The 23197-nt window shown below is 43.6% G+C and overlaps 1 protein-coding gene across 3 annotated transcripts in view; it reads right to left on the bottom strand.

Moving 5' to 3' along the window:
* Window positions 1-296: 296 nt before the first annotated feature.
* DDX17 (DEAD-box helicase 17) overlaps window positions 297-23197 on the bottom strand; it is a 31150-nt gene continuing 8249 nt past the window's right edge. For 2 of the 3 annotated variants that reach the window (XM_043501587.1, XM_038403036.2), the window contains exons 3-13: window positions 16216-16315; window positions 15756-15889; window positions 14064-14129; window positions 13585-13726; window positions 10383-10543; window positions 10125-10297; window positions 9656-9766; window positions 9098-9159; window positions 8644-8703; window positions 4226-4465; window positions 297-3483 (exon numbers count right to left, since the gene is read on the bottom strand). In XM_043501587.1, coding sequence (XP_043357522.1) covers window positions 2981-3483; window positions 4226-4465; window positions 8644-8703; window positions 9098-9159; window positions 9656-9766; window positions 10125-10297; window positions 10383-10543; window positions 13585-13726; window positions 14064-14129; window positions 15756-15889; window positions 16216-16315 — 1752 coding nt within the window. In that variant the 3' untranslated portion in view covers window positions 297-2980. Of the gene's footprint in view, window positions 3484-4225; window positions 4466-5737; window positions 6884-8643; window positions 8704-9097; window positions 9160-9655; window positions 9767-10124; window positions 10298-10382; window positions 10544-13584; window positions 13727-14063; window positions 14130-15755; window positions 15890-16215; window positions 16316-23197 lie in introns of those variants that run through there. The other variant, XM_043501590.1, reaches the window with a different exon arrangement.

Genomic DNA, 23197 nt, shown 5'->3' on the forward strand with positions numbered 1-23197 from the left:
TATCCCAGTCTATCCAGGCTCTGTAATATTTTTTAAGGGAACACCCTTCCATTAAAACGGCAAGGATTACATCTGAGATCTTTCAATATTGTAAATATTCAAACATTCTGCTCTAATCAACCCCTTTCGATCACAGTCCCTAATGTTCTACAGATACCAAGCATTTTTATTAAAATATATTTGGTTGCTGACAGATATGACTATTCCCTGGATTATTTTTTGTTATATAAAATGGGGTAAGTGGCGAATGGGGGGAAAAACCATTTATGGTCTGGAAATAAAAACAAGTGCTCACATTTTATTGACAACAGTGTTTTATTTATACCTACAAAAGAAAACAAGATGGTATCAAAAGGACAATTTACAAACTAAGAATAGTAACATAGCTCTTAGCATCCTGTCTGAACATCACAAATTTATGAATCTCTCAATTCAAGTCTTCGTTAATACAACAGGAATGTGTCCAGAGACCAGCAAAGGTGTGAAACAGAGCACTGATCCCCCACAAAAGCCACTAACTCTTCAGTTGTTGAGAGAAATCCACACAGTACGTTGTTTCAGGAAGTGGGAAGGAAGGAGATGCCAGACTCATTTGACATTCCCACAAACACTTACAGATTGAGAACAATGCAAACATTAATAGATGTTAACACTGTCAACAAGGGCTCTTTAGCTGGTATATGGAACAGAACAGCAAGCACCAGGTGAGACAGGGGGCAGCACATGCTACTGTGCATTCAACGATCAAGTTAACATTCAAGTCGGGCATGAGAGAGACTGGACTGCAGCTGACAAAGTTACAATAAAGAATGGCAAGACCTCAGCATAACTGTTTTACATCTACCCAAGTCCCTGAAGGAAGAAGTGAAAGCTACAGCACACCACAAGGTAGTTTTGGCTTTCCAGAGACCCTTTTTAAAGCCAGCTAGGCAGTGTGTCCCACCCCATGCCCTTCCACGCCCACAGAAACTCACAAATGAAGAATAGCTCCACGCTTGCTTGTGGGGGAGATAAAAGACAACAGATCAGTCAGTGCTGGGACAGTAAGAGTTCATTTGTGGCCATCATTTAAACACACAAGCACAAACATTTCTTGCCAAAGTACTAGTTAATTTTTAAAATAGCCTCAACATAAGAAAGATGGGGGTGTTAAGGGAGTTAGCTGTCCCCTGACACTGTGCTGATAACCTACCTGTATGCTGCACACAAACCATATATTCATCCCACCCCTCACACTATGTCCAAAGGGGAAGATGTCTAAAAAAAGCTTTCTTTAAGCAAGCCCTCTCTCCTGCAGCTATCAAATGTTCTCCTCTCCTACAGAAGGTTTGGGCTGTCTTTCAGAAGGGTTGAGATGCCTTGTTTGTGACTACTACAGACTCCCCCAATAGAAAATAAAGTCACAACAAACTCTTGTAACGCAAGGATTGTGCCTTGCAACATCGGTGTATGGCTCCGATTTCCTGCCAAGTTATCCGAATACAAGAGCAGCCAACTCTCACTATGATCTACTGCCCCAGAACCGTCTCCTCATGGCAATCACAAAGTAGACACACTTTACTATTTAAAAGGGGAAAACCCCCACACCTACCTTAGCCTGTAGAATAAACAAGATTGAATTAAAATGTTTACTAAATTTCCACTTTTTTCTAACATTTCCTAAAATACTACCTACCTGCAAGGACTGAGCTCAAAAGGGACTGCCGGGGCTGGAAAAATGCCAGGGAAAGCACTAGGCAGTCCAGCGTATGAAGGAAAAGCAGCTTCAGAATCAGGACACTAACCAGCTCTCTCCTCACCTCATGACGAGGGGTTTCCAGTTGCGCCTCCCCCCACCCCACCAAATCCCAGTAAGTTTTAAGTGGAAAACTTTGCTACATTTCACTCAGCACAGCGGCATTCTGAACACTCCCCATGACCAGGTGCTTTGCTCACTAAGAATATACACAAACAGTACTGATCATCATCTTAATTCTGGTCAGTGTTTCTGTGCCTTCTACTGAATAGTTATCTTGGTGACCCCAGCAATGGGAATTTGAGGACAGAAGCTGATTTACGAAGTCAGTAACCAGATTCCATCCATCTGTAGATTCCATCCATTCCTACAATTTAACAATCATTGGGAAAGAATTTCAATGGTAAATATTTCAAATAGATGTTACATTTTAACAGAAGTTCTTACAGTGATTAGATCTGGGGTTTGAGACACCAAACGAAAACAGGTTTCTGGTCTCTGACACTGGGGCTTTATTCCCCTTCTCCTTACCACAGATCATAGAACTTACTTCAGAAGGAAGCTGCTGCAACCAGGAGCTGCAAAAATGCCAACCAGAATAGTTTTACACTATCGGTGGTGAAACACTCAGAATGCCTCCAAACTGAGCCAAACAAGCAAGAGTTTTCCTTAGAAGTTTACTTATGCCAGAATAGAAGCATCAATATTCAGTTATTTAAAAAAAAAAAATCTCAAATCTAGAAAACAAATGAACACTGCTCCCTTGGATTTATTATGTTAAAGGAAGCGTGCCTTGACTCCCCAGAATTCCCCACCTCTCAATACCTCCTGAAATTAAGTTAGCATGTTCTAGTACAGAGGCCTCCCCAGTTCTGCAGTAAGTTTTCACACACAAACCTCAGACACCAAAAAGATTGGGCTAGGACCTATCTGCTTTATACCTATTTTCTTTTAAGAGAAAATAAAAAAAGTCGTTCCAATTTCCTCAACATGCAAGACAAAAAAAAAATTCCAGTCGTGTGTGTGTGTGTGTATATATATATATATATATATATATATAGTTAAAAACCCACAAGATAAGTAATTGTGGACTGGGGGGCCATTTTTGGTGGGAAGGAGGAACTGGGATGGTGAATGCTAAATCTAATCTGCTTGAGAAAGACAAAAAAGTGGGGGAAAAAAAGAAAGAAAGAAGTTTCCTTTAAATGCAAGAGGTCTAGACTGGTCACCAGCAGCCAAGTGGTCTCATTTGCGTGAAGGGGGAGGGGGTGGGGGGGGTGGTGGATACTGGTATGTGGCAGTCTGTCCCATATAGCCTATCATGTTAGTGGCTGGAGGCTGAGGAAATTGTTGTGACATGAGAGGCTGCGGCTGCTGGCCTGATCGAGCTATCCCTGCATACTGCGGTTGGGTGGCGGTTTGAGCGGTTCTCCCAGCGGTGGCAGTGCTAGTGGCAGCATAGCCACTAGCATTGTATTCTGCAGTGCCATAACCACTTGTGCCATAGGCAGCTGCTCCATAGCTCCCTTGGGCATAGCCATATTGGCTCTGCTGTGCCCCAAAGGTGGAATTCGGACTTCCATAAGCACTGCCATAGGTTTTGTTGGCTCCATTGGCAAAACTGTCGCCACGGTCACGGTCTCTCCGGCCATCTTTTACTCCCCGGAGCCTCCGTTCACACTCATCCTGGTACATCAGGTTAGGATTGTTGGCTGAACTGGCAGCAGTACGGTAACGAGAACGACCTCCTGGTAGTGAATACAGTGGGGTTCAGTACTGTGGATAACTCAAATAAGAAAGGTCTATAAACCACTGAATTCTCACAATGGTTTTAATTACTCTCTCACCACTAAAGTCAACAGTCCCATGACAACAGGGCCAGAGGCCGTTAACAACATTTTCAATTGACTGGGTTGCAAATATTCCTGCACAACTTTGCCTTCTTTTTATCTAAACTGTGGATACTAAATTCAAATCCTGATCTACCCCAAGATATGAGAGAGAGCAGAACAGAAACACACTGGAAGAAATATAGCACTGACTTGGTCAAATTTAATTTGTTTCCTTGTGGGCTTGGAGGCAGGACTCCACCCTGTAAGAAGGGAGAGTATCAGACTACTAACTGTGGTTCAATTAGGTGGGAAGCAGGACATGGCTACAGGAAATAAAAGTACTTTACCAATTCACACAGAGGCCATTCTCTTCAGGACACTGTTGCTGAGTAAAGAAATCCTATGGCTATGATTAAAACACTGAACGGCCTCCTTCAGTTAGCTAGAAGGGCCCTAAATTGGGTATGTATGCCCCAAATTAATAGGTTTTAAATCAAATATTTATTACTGTAAGTCTATATATAAGCAGCCAGACAGCAGCAGTCTGATGTTGAGATGGTTTAATTATGAAGGTGTTTTGCTCTGCCTCTTTACACCTATCCTCCTTCAAGATGGGGCACCTATTCCACCTTTCCAACCCCTTCCCATGTGCCTTTACCTCCACCACCACCACCTCCTCCTCTGTGGTCCACAAGCTGCATCAGTTTCGGATTGATGGCCTGGTTGGCTTCCTCCAACACTTTGATCAGCTCCCTGGCTTGTTTCAGGTTCCCCGGTGTGAAGAATGTGTAGGCAGTGCCCTTGTTGGTGCTACGGGCAGTGCGGCCGATTCGGTGCACATAATCCTCAGAGCTGTTCGGATAGTCGTAGTTTATCACAAACTTAACGTCTTCCACATCTTGCGAGGTGCCCAGGTAGCGAAGCACAGTGAGGGGGTAGGTGGAGGAAAGGGGAGAGGAAGAGAAGGACGTGCCAACGAAAGGTGGGGAGCACGAATGCAGGTGACAGTAATAAGAGAAAAAAACAAGTTAGTAATGGAATGGAATAAAAACAAGAGACTCATCCCAAAAGAGTAGAAGGTTTAAATTTGAGCCATACATGGATCAAAGGCCAATGACCTGAAAACTGATGGCAAATCTTAAAGCAGTTCTCTCCATTCAAATTCACCCTTCCCTTGTACATTTTTGTGCCACGTGAGAGGTTCTTTACACAATGCCATCTGAATTTTTTTACTGATTTTAGTCCCCTCTCCTTTAGAGAAACATGATCTGGAACAAATAAAAATGCCACCTTTGTTGTGGACACAGCAAGCTAGGGTGGAAGAGGGAGAGATCTGCGACAGGGAGGCTTTTACTCTGTTGGGAGAAGCCTATTAAAGGCTAACTGCAATGAGATAACTTACCTTCCAATCAAGCATGTGAAAATTAAAAATGAAAGGCTTTTACTTCACTATGAGTTTTAAGGACTATAAAATATACTGAATGACTTCCCCTATCCTAGAATTTAAGGCATCCCAGTTACACCACAGTAGTCAAATCCTGCCATCTTATTTTAAAAAAATATATAAAACCACAACTAAGACATTTTACCTGTCTTTTTAGTTATTATGAGAATGCGTTGCACTAACATTTCACCATGCTACTAAGCCCAATGTTAGCAAACTTTTGAATTTTAGTCATAGAATTTAAGATTGTCCAAGTCAAAACTTGAAATGTTAGACTGAACTGGGTAACTGTGCTCAAAAAGAAAAAAAGCTGTATCTTTTGCAGAAATGCCATTAAACCCTAGGAGATATCAAAATATTCTGTTCTCTGTTGGGAAATCAGATTTTGTAAATTTATGGGGCAGAAACTAAGTAAATGTTAGTGTAACGTTTTAGTTAAAACACCTACAGTAGAAGAAATATTTGCTATGATAAGCAATGTTAAAACAGAATGGTATTACAATAAAAAATGTCCTTACAGTTCATGAAAAAAAAAAATCTGTATTTTAAGAAGAATATACAGAAAATATCCAAGATAAAACACAGATTTTTGTAATTTTTTTTTTTTTTTTAAAAGAGAGAAACATTCTCTGTTTGTTACCAGACCGATGCACACTCCCTCCTCCTGTGGGAAACCGCTGCAGCCGATCCCGTCTCTTTGCCTTTTATTTTTGGCGGCCTCCTTTCGAAAACTCCGCCCTCTGACACGGGACCACTGGAGCGCGGGGAGCATGCATCAAGGGTCCATGGCAGCGAGAAGTCCCCACATACGCTCGCTCTGTGAACTGGCTTAGATGCTTCTCTGTAGCCCCATTTGGTTGTGAAGTGCCGGAGAACCTGGGTTCAGGTAAAAATTTCAGGTCCTCCAACGCTTTTTGGCCCCACCCGGGGTTAATAGGGGCGAATGTCAAAAAAATGAAGATACAAAAATTATATCCAAAGGGTCAGACTGCATCTATAGCCCAGACTTCATCAATTTCAAAGAGGGGACAGGGAGAAAATAAAAACAAGGGGTGTGTAGTGGCAAGAGGGGACTTTATGTCTGTTTCTTATTACAGCAAAGGGGTCTCCTTAGTCTTTGCTGACTCCAAAGTCCTGAATCACACCAAAAAGGGAGTGAGAAGGCAGATTTCACAGGGGGCTGCGCGAGTCTCCAACTAGGGTCCTTGGTGCAATAACAGACTATTTTAATGGGAAAAGTATACGGGTAAGGGAGGGGAAAATATGATAGGCACAATCACATCTTCACAGCCAGAGTTTAACTAGAGTCTGACAAGCAGCAGGCTACATGATCCTTAGCCAATATCATTCCGCACATCCATGAGCAGCAAAGCGAGTTGAATTACCAAGTGGGTACAGGGAAGCGCTTTCCTGGCAGAAAGCACCCAGAATTGTAGCTAATAGTACAGACACTACTGACTTGATTTTTTTTGAGGGGAAGGCCAGAAAAGGCAGGGGATGTTCTCCAGATTAAAAAGGTGGTCCTGTATGTGCACATATCAGGGAGAAGAAAGATCAGAGCAAGTACAAGATTTGGTTTCTCCAGTCTAGCATGCTCCAATGTATTTGTGCACAGTCACAATCTTCCTGCGCTTTTAGAAGATACCGTAGCAAGATCAAGAACAAATTGTAAAAGTGATCTGGCCAGCTGCCTGGGACACATACCCTTTGTCAGACAACCAAAATACCCTATGGCACAGATTGAGTCTCTGACTGTTAATCAGGAGTGATATAAACTAGCAGACATGCTCGTCTAGAGAGCTGCTTCGACCACCAGTGTAGATATGCCCCCGACCCTGCACTGAGAATGATCTGCAGCTGATATCAAAGCTTCTGTTAAAGAAAACAAAACAAAAGAAATTCAATGTTTTTAGTTTAACAGAGTGAAGAGTAACAAAAAAAAAATCAGTGCAGAGGGAGGACCTCTCTTCTGGAGATTATCACAAAAGTCATTATGGGACCCAGAACTTACCTGGAAGGAGCTTTTTGGAAACCAATATTCCATTGGGATGAGGGAAAGCCCTGGTGACTCAGCCAAAAAGCGCGCACCCCTGTTTTAAGTTATTTATGTAGTAGCCTTCACTTTCCAGGATCTTGGAGGAAGTCGTCCAGGAGTTTGCCAGTTAAGTGACTTTATTTTAAAAAGCAGCAAACTCAGGGCCCCAAAACAAGCAGAGATGTTGTTTAGTAACAAGAAACAGACGATGCACCTTTCCCCCACAGCTTGGGTGAAGTGGGTGGGAGGGGAACGGGGAGTGTTTTCTCGAGAGATATCCAATTGAGTTGTTTTGGGGGAGCATTTTTGGGGGTGGGGCTGTTTTAAATGTCTAGGCAAGATGCACAAAGAAGCTACCAGCACATAGCAAGCCTGTTTAAAAAACACTGCTACAGAAAGCAGCTCTCTTTCATATAAACTAGTTTCCGGCCTCAGTCCCTTCTCCCAACAGGCCCAAGTTCTAACTGCACAGGTCCAGACATGACCCTAGAGGGCAGAGACTGAAGTCCATTTAATCACCTCTTAGAGGAAGTATTGGACAATTTTGGGGGTGGGGGTGGGGTTAAGGTTATGTGAATGAAGGCTGCCAAGTCTAACACTAGTTTGCCAACATTTAAATGACCTTGAGATGCACAGTGCAGCCACCCTTTCAGAATATTAAAAAAAGGTTTCAAATAAACTCTTCTGTAATCACAGAATTTCCCTCTGTGCTTCTTCATGGATCACTTGCAATAGTTTTACTTAAGACTTGCCACAATGGAACAGACCACTGAGGCACTAATTCTGGTATATGGCCCTCTTTGCCAAGTCTGGAAAGTAAGACTGCAGAAGGACCAAAACTGCTTTAGAATATTTTTAAACTTACACTGGGCAAACGTATAAGGGAGAAAGGTTAATGTTTAAACACAAAGGTTTCATACTGCAAATACACTTATTAAAAGGGGGTGTTTTAACTTGTGCATCCAGAAAGATCATTTTCACATCAGTGAAATAAACTATGTAATTCTGATTCAACACCACACTTGGATAGTATATGCTGAAGGCATATAAGAGAACCTGCCTACAGCTAACACAGAGCTGGAAAGACTATTTGTGAAAATAGAAAATCTGGAGCAACGCTTTCCCAGATGTGAGCACATCTGATGGGGAAATTATGTGTATGCAGGGATTTATTTGTATACATCATCTATGTATTGTTAATTATTTTATGTTGAACTACTCTTTCACACGACTCTCTATTTCAACTTTTATCTGATCCCCTCTGTAAATTGGGAGCAATCCAGCCCTAGCTATCCAGCCACAAAAAGCTGGAATTGGGCAGGAAGTGGGTGCAGTGGAAGGATTGGGTTGCATAATTGGACGTCTCTTCTCCCTCTTGGCGATCGATTAGTCATGCCTAGGCCTTGCTGCAGACCAAAGCCTGTTCATTAGGAGCAGGAAGAGACTTTGAATATGAAAGAAAAAAAAAAGAGTAATGTTAAAAAAAGGTATTTCACATGTGGGGGAAAATCACGCTTTGAATTTTTTAAGAAAATATTTTTGAGTTCAAAGAAGAAAAATATGGAGCAGCAGGCAAGAGAGGCCTGTATGTACAAACCTAGCCCACGAGATGCAACATCTGTAGCGATGAGGATAGGAGCCTTTCCAGAACGGAATTCTGCAAGACAAGAATCTACTGTGAAAACAGACTAGGAGTCACAAACTATGTTGAAGATTGTGGATTTAAGTTATGTTTGTCCTTTCCAGAATCCAAACAGAATGGGAATTTTTTTGAGAGAGAAACATGGGAAGCACACAAAGACTGCTTAGAAGTTGTCAAATCCTTTTGGGCTAGACACAGAGGAGTGGTTCTCTGCAACAACCTCCCAGTACTGAAATTAACAAGTATAAAGGCTAAACAAAAACCATTTTAGGACTACAGGCAAATCAATTAACACAGATAGTGTGTGCATCTCAGAGAAAGACAACACAGGGGGAAATGTGTTTGCCTAAATCAAGCAGAAGATCTTCAATAGTTCAAGGTTATCAGCTCTCCCAGACACTGCACTCACCGTTAAGTACCCAATCTCTTTCTGGCTGACTCTTATCTCCATGGATACACATAGCTGGCCAGCTGCCAAATGGAAGATGCACATTGTTTTAGAGAGGTAACAAGAAGCTTTATTGTTAAGAAAAAACAGGCAAGGATTAAAATCATTAAGAAATACTTATGCATTCCTTCCCTCCTTTGTCAGTTCTCTACTTAAAATGTAAACTATTCAAGAGGGATCTGTTTCTGTACAGGCTGAAAGCACCCATCATTCTTAAAGATACTAATAACTAGTGCTTAATCCAATCATGCCTACTATACTGACAAAATCCCTTTGCCATGACTGTCTCATACACATTGCAGCATTCATTATGTCCCAAGTAGGCCAGCACGCTGTCCCTCTTATATAGTTCTTCAATGTGATGGAACCTTCGAGAAGCCCCAGTATTACATCTGGCTAACGGGCTGAAGGGAAAGACCACTTCCAAGTCTAGCAACATAAGCACTGCCCCCTCTTTCTCCCCAGTCTACAGTTTAGGGATTCCTAATGGGAAATAAAAACTGTAAACAAGATACTCACCCATCCCTGCGCATTCTTCGGGTGAGGTCATCACATCGTCTTTTTGTCTCAACAAATATGATAGTTTTGTTCTCTTTCTCAGCCATGATTTCTTCCATCAGTTGAATTAGTCTACAACAAAAGGAAGAGCTAAGATGTATTTACAAAAACACAGGAGAGAGCTTTCAACATATTATTTTGAGAGAACACCTGTAATAAGCAACCACTTAAGAGAGAACTGGTTCAGTACTATTTATGAAGAATTAAATTATCTTACTATTTAATAACATTAGTGAACAGCTATAAGCAACTAGATGACAAGGGGATTAAATTGGTTGGCAAGTTTCAGTAGTGAAAAATTACATGACTGCAAGTAACTGCAGTGGACTGATCATTTTTAAAAATACTCCTGTGCAATGAAGATTTTAAGCCTCCTTTCTCCCCCACCCCACTCCCCCAAAAAATTGGGATAGCAGAACAACGGCCATACTTATGGTCCTTCTCGCTCTCCATGCATACATCCACTATTTGCAGGATGTTGTGGTTAGCACTCAGCTCCAGGTTGCCGACATTGATTTGAACATAGTCACGCAGAAAATCCTCAGCAAGCTGGCGCACTTCCTTTGGCCAAGTGGCACTCCACATTAGAGTTTGCCGGTCAGGCTAAAAGAAAGGGAAATAATGCTATTTGGATGATATATTTTGAGTGGGAATATGAAGGAAACTATAAATAAAGAGGTTCACGTACCCTTATCTGGTCAACAATTTTACGAATTTGGGGTTCAAAGCCCATATCCAACATCCTATCCGCTTCATCCAGCACAAGGTATGTACATCGACGAAGATTGGTCTTTCCTGCCTCCAGGAAGTCAATCAAGCGGCCAGGTGTGGCAATGCAGATCTCAACGCCTTCAACACACAAGAGGGAGGGGCTTATATTTCTACAGTCATAAAAAAACCCACACTTTTGGCAGTAAATTTGTTATAATACTTCCCTTGTATGTGTGCGTTAGATTGAGTCACTACTATTTTACCAGGAACTTTAGGCATCCGTAATCATTTTATTAGCCATTCTGAAGTTACTGTTACACTACAATTAGAACCTTGAATACAGTCCAGGAGCAGACAGCCTCCTCCCAGAAATTACACAGAGAGGAAATGTAAAGACTCAACAATAGCAGAAAAGGTAAAATTAACCAATGCTTCTAGTCCAGCTGAATCCCCCTCATCCAAAGATATTAACTCTAGAGAGCTTAGTTTGTAGAGGAATAAAAGTTTAAGTCCCAGCTAAGTTTCCAATACTGTATTTCCAATACTGTATCTAATTAGCCCCTTTGTAGTAACACAGGAAGCCACACCCTATGCAACAGCTACTAGATAGCTCAACCTTTCATTTTCTCAGATGGCTTTGTATACAGAAAGAGGAAATGTTGTACAGTATTGTTTAAATTAGGCAATTATTGTGGAAAATGGGCATCTGTTTTCCTCTGTAGCATCTGCTACTATTCAAGATATAAGCCTAAACAGACTAATGGTCAAGTATGACAATTCTCATGTTCCTAAAAAGGAGACATTATTTCCACTTGAGTCTCACAGTTAAGCCCTCCAAACTCATGGAGCTGTCCAGTGAGCAGTTTAGAGACTGACGAAGGTAGAATTTTCCTCTCTGAGGAAACTCCATATCAAACAGTCTCCCTGGCTGCTGGTGGCAGATCAAATCTTTTAGTTCTAGGCCAGGACTTCAGACCAAATTCCAAGAACAGCAGCTTCCAAAGCTGGAGGGAAAAAATACTAATATACTTAAGGGCAACATATAGAACAAACATTTGTAACAGAGCGTTGAGTCCAAGGTCAAAATAGAGACTCAAGAGAAAGACTCCTCTTAGATCCACTGTATTTAACACACTGATGTTAATTCATTCCTCCACAGCAGTGTAAACAGTTGATCATAAAAGAATCCCAGAAAGAAAATTTATAGCTGAAAGAAGTTTTTCCTTCTCTATACTCTATATTTGACAGCGTTTACAGTGAGAAGAGGATTCTCATCAACTATTTACACAAAAAGGAGGGCAATTTGAAAGACTGAGGGCGCCATATTCTATAGCACTTCCCAATCAAATGCTACACTCCTAGAGTAGAGGATGTCTACTTTCAACACCTGGAGAAAGCATGACAAGGGACCAAGCTGTGGCTCCACAGATCTCTTCATGAGTTCTGACCTCTCTACCCAGGAAGTCGCTGCTTCTCTAGTGGACTGTGTGAAGATTTTCTTGGGTGGGGCTGCACCTTTGGTCTTTTAGGCTTCTGCTATGCATGCCTTTTATCTATGGGAATACTGAAGCTTTGGAACAGGTCTTTTCTTTGACTACAGGGATGTATAAGAGAAACTTGGATTTCCTGAAGAGGTCTGTACAGCTTAGATACAACTTGACAGCCCTCCTCCCATCTTTCTCACACCATTGTATCATGTTCTTTGGTTTGGGGCAGAATGAAATTAACCCTACATTCTTGGATCAATGAAGTTGCCCTTGGGGAGACTGGGTGACTCTAGGGCACTATTTTATCTTGGTGGCCCACACAGAACTGTGCCTCTCTGGACAGCATGCTTAACTTTGAACCTTCCTTATGGAAGTGATGGCAGTTAGAAAGGGTATGTTGACTACGCATAGGAAGAAAAGATCCATGGTTACTATGCAGGGGATTTGGCCTTAAGTGCTTCAGAGGACACATCTTTCAGAAGCCCATGCAGCCTGTGCATTCTTGCATCCTAGGACTGCTTCAGAAGGGTGAGAAACAGTAGGGCAATTATTATTTCCCCTTGGTGTCACTATTTTTGAAGAGAAATAGGGTAGAGAAGTTCATGCCATAGGGTATGTCTAGACTTAACCTGCTACAGCTGCCAAGTGAAGCACTTCAGTGTAGGCAAAATGTACTGACAGCAAGGGTTCTCCCAATAGCATAGATAATACATCTCTCTGAGAGGCAGTAGCTAGGTTGACAGAATTCTTCTGTAGACAATGCACAGTCAACCCAGGGACTTAGGTCAGCTTAACTATGTCGTTCAGGGGGTGTGGATTTTTCGCAACCCTGAACAGGAGTTATGCCAATCTAATTTCTAGTGTAAATCACACTCCAGAAATTATGCCAATTCTCCCCCACTCCAACTGAAGATACAATTTATGAAGGCAAATCTCTGAGAACAAAAAAGTTGGAAGGAAACTTGTAGATATTTTTGTAAAAAGTTCTGCTATATACTAAGAAATTGAGGTTGACCGTTTAAACAACTTTGGAGGTAGAATGCTTGAAGTTCAACCTGAGGGGCAGTCAATCCTAAACCTTGACCCACAGTCAATAAATGTGGTCTCTTCCCAATAAACAGGTAGAAGCGGACACTTAGGGTGACCAGGTGTCCTGTTTTTGACCAGAACACCCAGTCGAAAAGGGACCCTGGCAGCTCTGGTCAGCACTGCCGACCAGGCTGTTAAAAGTCCAGTGGGTGTAAGGCAGGCTAGTCCCTACCTGTCCTGGCTCCATGCTGAACCCTGGAAGCAGCCAGCCGGTCTGGCTCCTGGGAAGGGGGTGTGGCCTCAGGGAAGGAGCAGGGGTAAGGTGTTCAGTTTTATGCGATTAGAAAGTTGGCAGCTGTAAAGACTGTCATATGGGGAGGGTGCACAAAGAAAAGAGGGGAGGAAAAAGAGCTATCTAAATAAGTTGCAAGACAAATGTCGATGACTGGTACTGTTGTATGCACACCACTGCTCTGACTGGAGGTACAACTGCAGTGAATTGTAGCAGTTGATGGGGCTGTGATCATGCTTAGCACCTTGCCAAACAGGCTTTTTTTAAAAAGAAAATCACTTCTTACTATATTTTACAGTATCATATTTTCCTGCTACCTTAAGCACAGTTCCTGCAACAGTGAATTTGTAAACACACAAGAATAACATTACCTCTCTCCAAGTCTCGAATTTGGGGACCTTTGGGTGCTCCTCCATATATGCAGGTACTCTTAAGTCTTGAACATTTGCCATAATCATCAGCCACCTGCTGGACTTGCTGGGCCAGCTCTCGGGTAGGTGCTAGAACCAAACACTGCAGGGAGGGGGAAAAAAACCAAACAAAACCCGTCCAGTATAGCTGAGTGGAGAACACAGTTTCAAGCTAAGATAATTAATTATCTCTGTTCAGATATCAGAGGCAGAATTGACTAGATTGTCAGCATGCAATTACCTAAAAAACGACTAACAGCGGCTCTAATACATGCTGATAATCACCACTGGGCTTTTGATACTCGGACCTTGCTACCCACATGCTACAATGAACAGTTCTCAACTTCCTCTCTATGGCACTGTGGTGCAAAATTAATCTACGCATTTCTGTTAACTACATATTATACATGTAAAAAGGAAAAAAACTAAGGAGCACTTACAATTGGACCGTCTCCCCTCTCCAAATATGGCTGGTGGTTAATGTGAACAATTGCAGGCAGCAAGTACTGAAATAGAAGAAAATTAATGAAAATTAAGAGACAGGGGTTTTCCATATTAGATCATACCAATGATTATCATATTGGATCCTGGTAATGGTGAATTTAGCTTAACATCTTTCCTCAGATTTCAGAGTAGCAGCCGTGTTAGTCTGTATTCGCAAAAATGAAAAGGAGTACTTGTGGCACCTTAGAGACTAACAAATTTATCTGAGCATAAGCGAAGTGAGCTGTAGCTCACGAAAGCTTATGCTCAAATAAATTTGTTAGTCTCTAACGTGCCAAAAGTACTCCTTTTCATCTTTCCTCAAGCAGTGACAAGTACCACATGCTTTAGTGTCTGCAAAATAAAGCTTTCAAACTTGGATGTCTACATTTAGGTACATAATAAAAGACAGCCTGACTTTCTGAATTAATGAACACCTACAACCCAAGTTCCCTCTAAGCTGCGTGGCCCCGCATCAGCCTATTAAGCGCCATGCAGGCGTTCAGGGCTGCAGCTGGGAGAGATTCTGCTCCCCCAGCTCTGGACCCAACCCAGCCCAACCACAGACCTGTTGCAGCTAGGGGAGAGGCATCTCTCCCGTGGCCCCAACCCAGCCTGACCTGGAGCGGCCGTGGAGTGCCTTGTTCAGCCAAAACACGATTCCAAGCCCCATTCACGCCAAGGCTTTGGCACAGTGGCAGCAAGGCAACTCAAACACGCCGTGCATGAAATGGGAAAAGCGTCTCTTTGCCATTATGCCCCATGCAGCGGCTCAACGTACTCCCCCAGGCAATAGCCAGGGAGTCACCTAATGCAGCGAGCGCTGGGTGTGCTCTGGGCCACAGTGGGGAGAGAGGTGCCTGTCCCACAGCAACTCCGGGCCCGGCTGGGTTGTGGCTGGGGTGCTTCTCACATGGCCGCGGCAGCTCCAGGCCAGGCTGGGTTGGGTCCAGGGGCGTGGTGCCCCTCCCATGGCCCCAACCCAGCCCGGACCTGCCGGGGCCATGCAAGAGGCGCCTCTCCTCCCCAGCCCAGGTGCTGCTGCGGGGAGTCCTCTCTCCTTGTCACAGCCTGCACCTCAAACCCCTCGTCCCTGGCCCCACCCCATAGCCCACAACCCCAGACGGAGCCATCACCCCCCCACACACTCCAACCCTCTGCCCCTTCCCACACACCGAAACCCTTGGCCCCACCCCCGCCACATGAATTTTGTTATGTGAACCAATATGGAGATGCGTCACATCACCACAAATTCATTCTGCACATGGGCGGGAAAAATTAGAGGGAACATGCCTACTACTCCTGCCTGTGTCAGTGGGAAGTACAAGCCTGTATTAGTTACACAAGTTAAAACCACAAAGGCTAAGTCAACCAGTAAGTGAGGTCCATTTAAAAAAACAAAACATGCTCCCCTCTAAAAAATGGAAACATTGGCTGTATGACAGCCAAGCAGAAAATAGACAAGATCAGGCACACAAAACAAACCATGTGCTTGTTACTACTTAACTATCCCACCTACAACACAAACAGAACATATTTTAAAACGCTATCACCCTTCCTTTGCACATGTCTGAATGACCAACCAAGAGATGCAAAGCAAGAAGAAACTCATACAAAGCAACTAAGAGGAAATGGTCACAAACACGTACTGCCAATGTCTTCCCGGAGCCTGTCTGAGCGATGCCCACCATGTCTCGGCCACTGAGGGCCAATGGGAAGCCCTGGCACTGAATTGGAGTGGGTTCTGTGAAATTCTGATCGATCAAGACATCCATTACATACTCTGCAAGTTAAACAAAAAAAGTGAAGAATACAAACTATGTACATCTGAGTAAAAGCCATCAGTTCGAAGACAGAAGTGCTGGGGAAATTTTCCTACAGAACCCAGTTTGGGAGCAATTTCAAGTCTCTCACTTCGAGAGTCTCAGGTATGACAAGTGGGAGGATTCCTTAAAGGTTAACTTTTCTGATTAAGATCTCTAAAGCTACAGTAGATCTGACGAAATCTTTCTAAAACCAAACAGGTCTGATCAGAAGGGTGTTATCCCAGCACTCCTCCCTTACCCCAACAACAAAGCTGATCAGCATCTTGAATGACAGAATACTCACGTGGGAAGTTAGCATGGTGGAAGGCAAACACAGGTTTGGGGCAAGCATCTGTCCCCCTAACTGTAATCTCTTTCTTTCGTCGCAGTTCTTCAACTTCATACTAGTTAGGTGGAAGGAGAAAAAAAAACCCAAAAAACACAAAGTTCCAGGTTATCAGAAGTGACTTAATACACGTTTCTGATGTCAACTATTAATAAATTCCACAAATGCTTTAGCTGACAGCCTGGTTGAGAAGTCTGATTGTGTAAGGAAGCAAAACATTTCTACTCACTAAGGATGAAGCGGCCCCTCTCTTTCCATCAATGCAATTAAATGGGAGCTACATGCAGAGCTCTGTGCTATAGCAACCATCACCTAGAATTACTGCTCAGAACCACTTGTGAACTAACATTTCCTTTCTTGTGGAAAACATTACTCAAACATAGCAATGATAAATTAAGTCCCAATTATTTTTAAAATAGGACACTGACAACATTTTCTAAAATATTTGTACCTCTTTAATTGTTATAAGTAACGTCCCAGGTTAGCTTAATTGAAGGATTAGGAAAAATATTTCTCTATGCTTCCAGTTTACTTTGCACATTTCACAGAACTTTGCACAAAGTCAGTTTCACTGGTTCCCCAGTATTGGGCCTAACCCAAAACCTAGGGAAGTCAATGGAAAGACTCCCATTAATGCATGTTTTGGATTAAACCTATGTTTCTTTCCCATTTGTGAAACTCCTTCACATAGACACAGAGGAGAGGAAAAACATTCTGAAAATACAAACATGGGATTGTAAAACAACAGAAATTAAACAGGGGCCTTCAAGTGCAGTGCAGTACTTAAAAAAAAATGAATTTCATTAGTTGCAAGTGAGTTAAAGCTGATATCCCTTTGCATTGTGTAAATAAGGAAAGATTACTTATCTTTCAGCAACTTGAGTTCAAGATGTTTTGTCCCCATGGATTTATCTTTGTAGGATGCGCATACCCCCACATGTGCTCGACTGGAGATCTGAATCAGCTGTGTCCACCCACACAATACGAAGCCTCTTATTTCCAAGCGAGGATGTATATGGAGGCATAGATTTGCTGATGCTCCAGTCCTTCTCAACTACAGAGCCAAAGATTCCACAGCAGAGCAGAAGGAGGGCAAGAGCACCCACAAGAACAAAACATCTCAAGGAACTCAAGTTACTGAAAGGCAAGTAACTTCTCCTCCTCCAAGTCTATATCCCTCTGGGTGCTCCACCACAGGAGGCTCACAAGCAGTAACTCAAAGAAGGGGATGCTGAGGAATTGGATCCAGGACAATTTGGAGAACTGTGTAGCCAAAGGATGCATTCATCTTGGACAGAGATGTAACGTTTAGAAAACATGTGAACAGAGGATCAGGTTGTGGCCCTGCAAATTTTTACGATGGGAATGTCTTTAAGAAAGGCAAAAAAATTACACTGAGCCCTGGTGGAGCAGGCTGTAAGCTGGAAGTGGGAATTGGACCCTGGCAGCCTCAGAGCAAGCTATGATATAACCTGAAACTCACTTTGATCATCTGTTTCCACTGAGACTGTCCTTTCATTCTTTCAGAGAAGGTTACTAGCAGTCATGAGGACATTCGAAAGGATCTAGTCCTGCCCAGATAGATGATGAGGGGCCTCAAAACATCTAAACATGTGGTGGCAAGCCTCTTCCCTCAAGGGGTGAGATCTGGGAAAGAATACCGGTAGATTGATATCCTGACCTTCGGCAGGAAATGAAGATGAGGACATAATGTGACCTTGTCACAACAGAAGGCAGTGTATGGCAGATCAGCTTCCAGCTGAGAGAACAGCTACCAGGAATGAGGTCTTGACAGAGAGATAAAGGAATGAGCAGGTGCTATAGGTTGGAAAGGACAGTTTAAGGCACTGAGGACCAAGTTAAAGTCCTCAGGAGACATGGGGTTCCAGATATGAGGAAAAGTTGGACAGATCCTTGAAGTATCTGGCCATGCTAGGGTGAGCAAAAACAACAACAAAAAAAATCTTTCAAGAGACAAATGGAAGGCCATAGTAGCAGCTAGGTGCACCCGGAGAGAAAATTCAGGTAAAAAGACGGGATCTACTTCTAACAAGCAGCCAAGAATCCTTGAGAGAACAGCTTCAGAAATGGATATGGAGTGACAGGAACATCAGGAAAGAAAGCGTTTCCACTTCTGCAGGTATGTCTTGCATGTGGAAGGCTTCCTACTATTCAAAAGTACAGCCTGAACCTAAACCAGTCAGTCCCATTCTAAAGTTTGAAATCCATTGAGAGCCAGTGCCTTTAAGTTCAGATTAACACCTCTGTTAATTGGGGTGTCAAGAGCTCCCATCTAAGGGGGAGGTGTTGAGATATCCCTCTAGAAAAGTGGAGTAGATATGAGTACCACACTTGTCTGGGCCAAGATGGCACTATTAAGAAGATTCACTTGCTACTGCCTCAATCTGACTAAAGTGCTGGGGATTAGAGGTGCTGGAGGGTAGGCACAGCAAACAGCACAGGGCCAGGGGACTAGAATGGTTCTCCACTAAAGAGTTGCAGCAGCATTCCATTTTGGAGCAGAAGATTTGGCATTTCATACTGGTCAGGGTCGCAAAGAGATCCACTATGGGGGGCCCTATGCTTCACAGTAGCTGTGGCAGATCAGATTATTGAGCTCCCACACATGGTCCTGATTGAAGTTTCTGCTTAGGGCATTCGCCACTGTGTTCTGGAGGCCACACAGGTAAACTGGGAAATCTCTATGTGGTAGACAATGCACCAGTTCCATAGTTTTAGTAATTCTATGCACAAAAACTGGGATTTTGCATCCCCTTACCCTCCCAATTTATACAGTACACGTCCACCCTGTTGTCCATCCATTATTCTAGCAGTGTGACCCTGAATGTTGCAGAAAAAATGCTGGCACGCGTAACAAACTCCCCTGATTTCAAGAACATTTCTTTGTGAAACCTGTTCTTAAACCCAGTGCAAACTTTGCATTTGGATGCAACGTTAGTATCTCTGGGACACAGGAGACAGCTAGAAAACCTGTTGCCCTTGGGGGGGAGGAGGGGAAATGTATTGCAGGTCTGGCAGGATTTGAATTCTGGGGCCTTTGGCATACCTCAGAAACTAGGCTGAAGAGAAAGGCCAAGCAAACATTCCCAGGAAACTGGGATGGTGGAATTCCCCCTCCCTCCAAAGCACAATCTTGTGCAAAGTAAGAGGAAATAAGTACAATACAATACAGGCTGGAAAGAGCTTCTAGGAAGCAGTGGACATGCATCTGCTCTGTCTAGAGCTGCAGATGTTTGAAAAGGAACTGCAGCAGCGGTATATCTGTGCCTCCCTACATACCCTCGCTTGAGATTGCACAGTGTGAAGATGAGGACCTTGCCGATTCAATGGTCCGACTGAGCACACAGGCATGTGCATCCTACAACTGAGCACCTATATGCACATATGGTCAAAGAACTATTTCCTATGGAGGGCGTATGGAATTTGTCAAGAAAGGAGATTAAAAAGATAATTCAGTTTATTATACACCTTTTATTTTCTATATAGAGAGGGGGCTCTAAAGGAAAAAAAACAGGAAAATGGAATTAAAATAAATTATGAAAAGGGCAATGGACTGTTCCTAAAATTTCTCATCCATTAGCAGTAGCATCTGTGATTCAAACAGACTATTCTGCTTTGTTTTCCTTCAACTGTTCAATTTGTTCAAAAACTTTCCTGATGTAGTGCTTGCAACAGTGTAGCTCATATCCACAATAATAAATCATGGCATCAGATATGCCTCACTGATAGAGCCAGACAGGTCAAGCAAGGAGATGATGAATTAGAAAAGAATAATATTTGAAGTCTTGTATTTAAAATCCAATTTTAACAATGGGGGAAAAGGAAATTCAGAAGCACACAGGACAGATGAAAAAGGCTGGTATAAAGGGTCCTGCCAAACTACAGCTCCCTCAGTTCCTTCTCGCCAGCTAACTCCAACAGAGGGACAGGCGGGGTGGGGGTGGGGGGGGTTTGGAATGGACACGAGCAACATCTCGAAGAACAGTTAGTAACCATTTTTTCTTCAAGTAATCTCTAATATGCCGATTGTAACACCACTTGGCGAAACCCAGCATCATCTCTAGCCTGCTGGGTGATGGTGTAGTGAGAGACGCAAAAGTCTGAACTGATGACCACAATGCCACTCTACAAACATCCTGCATAGGAACTTAAGTCATAAATGCTGCCAAAGATGCTTGGGCCCTTGTGGAATGCACCATCAGGACAGGAGGAGTGGGGAACTTTACCACATTGTAGCATGTATGGATACAGGAGGTGATCCATGATGAAATTTTCTGGGCTGAGACTGGAAGACCATTCATCCTGTCTACAATGGCTACAAATAGCTGAATAGATTTCCAAAATGATATAGTCCTTTCTACATTGAAGGCTAGTGCACGTTTGATGTCCAGCAAGTGGAGCCTCTGTTCCTCCCTGTTGGCATGAGGTTTTGGAGAGGCCAGTAGGAAGATATCCCAGTTACTATGGAATTGTGAAATCAAGTTGAGATCCCAGAGAGGGACTGGTTGCCATACATGGGAATACAATCTCTCAAGGCTCTTAAGCAATCAACTGCAAATGGAGTTTGAGAAAACAGAACAGCCGTTCACCCATGGGTAAAAGGTCAAGAATGCAGCTAGATGGACCCTAACAGATGACACAGTTAGGCCTTCCTGTTTCAAATGCAGCAAGTAATCTAGAACAAATGTAATGTTAACTGTGTAGCTGTAGCACCTTTCTTCGTAGACCAGGCTGAGAATCTTTTCCACTCTGCCAGATAAGTGGCTCTAATGGAGGATCTTCTGCTCTCTAAAAGCACTTTGCGAACCAGTGCTGAACATGCTAGCTCTGCAAGGTTCAGCCATAGAACTTCCAGGCCATGAGACGAAGGGACTCGAGGTTTGAATGACCTAGATCGCCATGATCCTGGGAGATCAGGTCTGGAAACGGTGGCAGACAGATTGGCGTTTCCACTAAGAGGTCTAGGAGTGTGGTGAACCAGTGCAGACATGGCCAGGCCGGGGCTATCAGGATGAGACGCGCTTTGTCCCTTCCGACTCTTAGCAAGGCCTTGTGTATGAGACGAATGGAAGGGAATGTGTAGAAAAGATGGCCCATCCAAGGGAGGAGAGAGGCATCTGTGAGCAACTGCGGACTGTGAACCAGGAAGGAGCAGAACTGGATACACTTCCTGTTGTGCTTTATCATGAATAGATCGATCTGGGGAGTCCCCCATTTCTGTAAAATGCCTTTCACAACATCTGGACGGATGGACCCCTTGTGATTTTTGGAGAAGGATCAGCTATGGTAGTCTGCTAACTCGTTCTGCGACCCCCAAGAGATAGGAGGTTTGAGGTGGATTGAGTGGGCTATGCAGAATTCCCACAAGCAAAGTGCTTCTTGGCACAAGTGAGGGGAGTGTGCTCCACCCTGCCTGCTGATATAGAACATCACTGTTGTGTTGTTTGTGAAAACTGACATGCACTTACCCACCATTTGGGGTTGGAATGCTTGGCAGTCCAGACGAAAGTTCCCTGATGATGTGTAGTGAGCTCTTTTGGAGACCAGAGGTTCTGAGGGACCCCAAGTGAGCTCCCAACCCCATCCGAGAAGCATCTGTGATGAGACACTCTGACGGTTGAGGTCCTGAAAATGGGACTCTTGCAAACATTGCCAGTGAGTCCAACCACCAAAGGGAGGTGATCACTGATGAGGGAAGTGTGATAACCGTGGTGTTGGCCCACAAAGTATATAGATGCCAGCCACCCTTGAAGACGTGCTGTGGTGATGGGGTGATTTCTGAGGCTCTCTATAAGCATCCCTATTGATGGGAATCAAGCTTCTGGGAGGAAGGCTTTGGCTGGGATCAAGTTGAGGATCGCCCCAATAAATTCTTTTCTTTGAACCAGGGAGAGAGTAGACTTCTGCACATTAGCAGCCCTAATTCCTAGAAAGTTGACTGTATTAACATTATATCGGATTCCACCTGGGCCTTGTTCTGATCTCTGATCAGCCAGTCACTGAGGTAAGGGTAGACCTGAACCCCTTGTCTCATCTTCATGAACATCTGAGGGGACACTGATAGGCTGAACGGGAGCACGTCCTTCACAATAAATCTGAGGAACCTTCTATGTCCCTGAAAGACTGAAATATGAAAAAGCATCCTTCAAATCGAGGGTGGCGTACCAGTGCCCTGGATCCAGGGAGAGGATGATGGAGACCAAGGAAATCATGCGGAACTTGAACTTTTTCATACATCAATTGTGGTTTCACAGGTCCAGAATCGGTCTGAGACTGCCACTGGCTGTAGGGATTAGAGAATAATGGGAGTAGAGCCCCCGGCCCCTTAACTCCTGTGGAACCTCCTCCACTGCTCTCACCCTTAGGAGCAACTGCACCTCTTGGGTTAGAAGTTGTTGGTGAGAAGGTTTCCTGAAGAGGGAAAGGGAGAGGTAATTGGAAGGAGGGGAACAACTGAATGGAAGAGTGTGTCCCAGTGCTATTTTGCATAGCACCCTGAGATCCAAAGTAATACAGGCCCACACCTGATAGAACTGGGATAATCGGTTCACAAAAAATGAGGAAAATGGATCCACACATTTTTCTGGTACATCATCCCCAAGTGTCCTATTAAAAGGCCTGCTTAGACCCTGCCAAGTGTCATGAATGGGTGGGGAGGCAGTACAGCCTTAGACTGGGGCAGAGATCTTCTCTTATAGCCCCTGCTCCTCCCTCTTATAGTCTTGCCGGGCAGTTACCTGTTAGAAACCAGTAGCTGGTTGGGGCTTGAAGTATTTCCTAGAGGGAGCTAGTGTATGCAGCCCTCGAGACTTGAGTGTGGCTCTCAAGTCCTTCAGGCTATGCAGTTTGGAGTCTGCCTGCTCCAAAAAGAGTGATGTACCCCGGAAAGAGAGGTCCTGCAATGTCTGCTGCATCTTGT

This window comes from Dermochelys coriacea, chromosome 1 (assembly GCF_009764565.3).
Source record: "Dermochelys coriacea isolate rDerCor1 chromosome 1, rDerCor1.pri.v4, whole genome shotgun sequence".
NCBI lineage: Eukaryota > Metazoa > Chordata > Testudines > Dermochelyidae > Dermochelys > Dermochelys coriacea.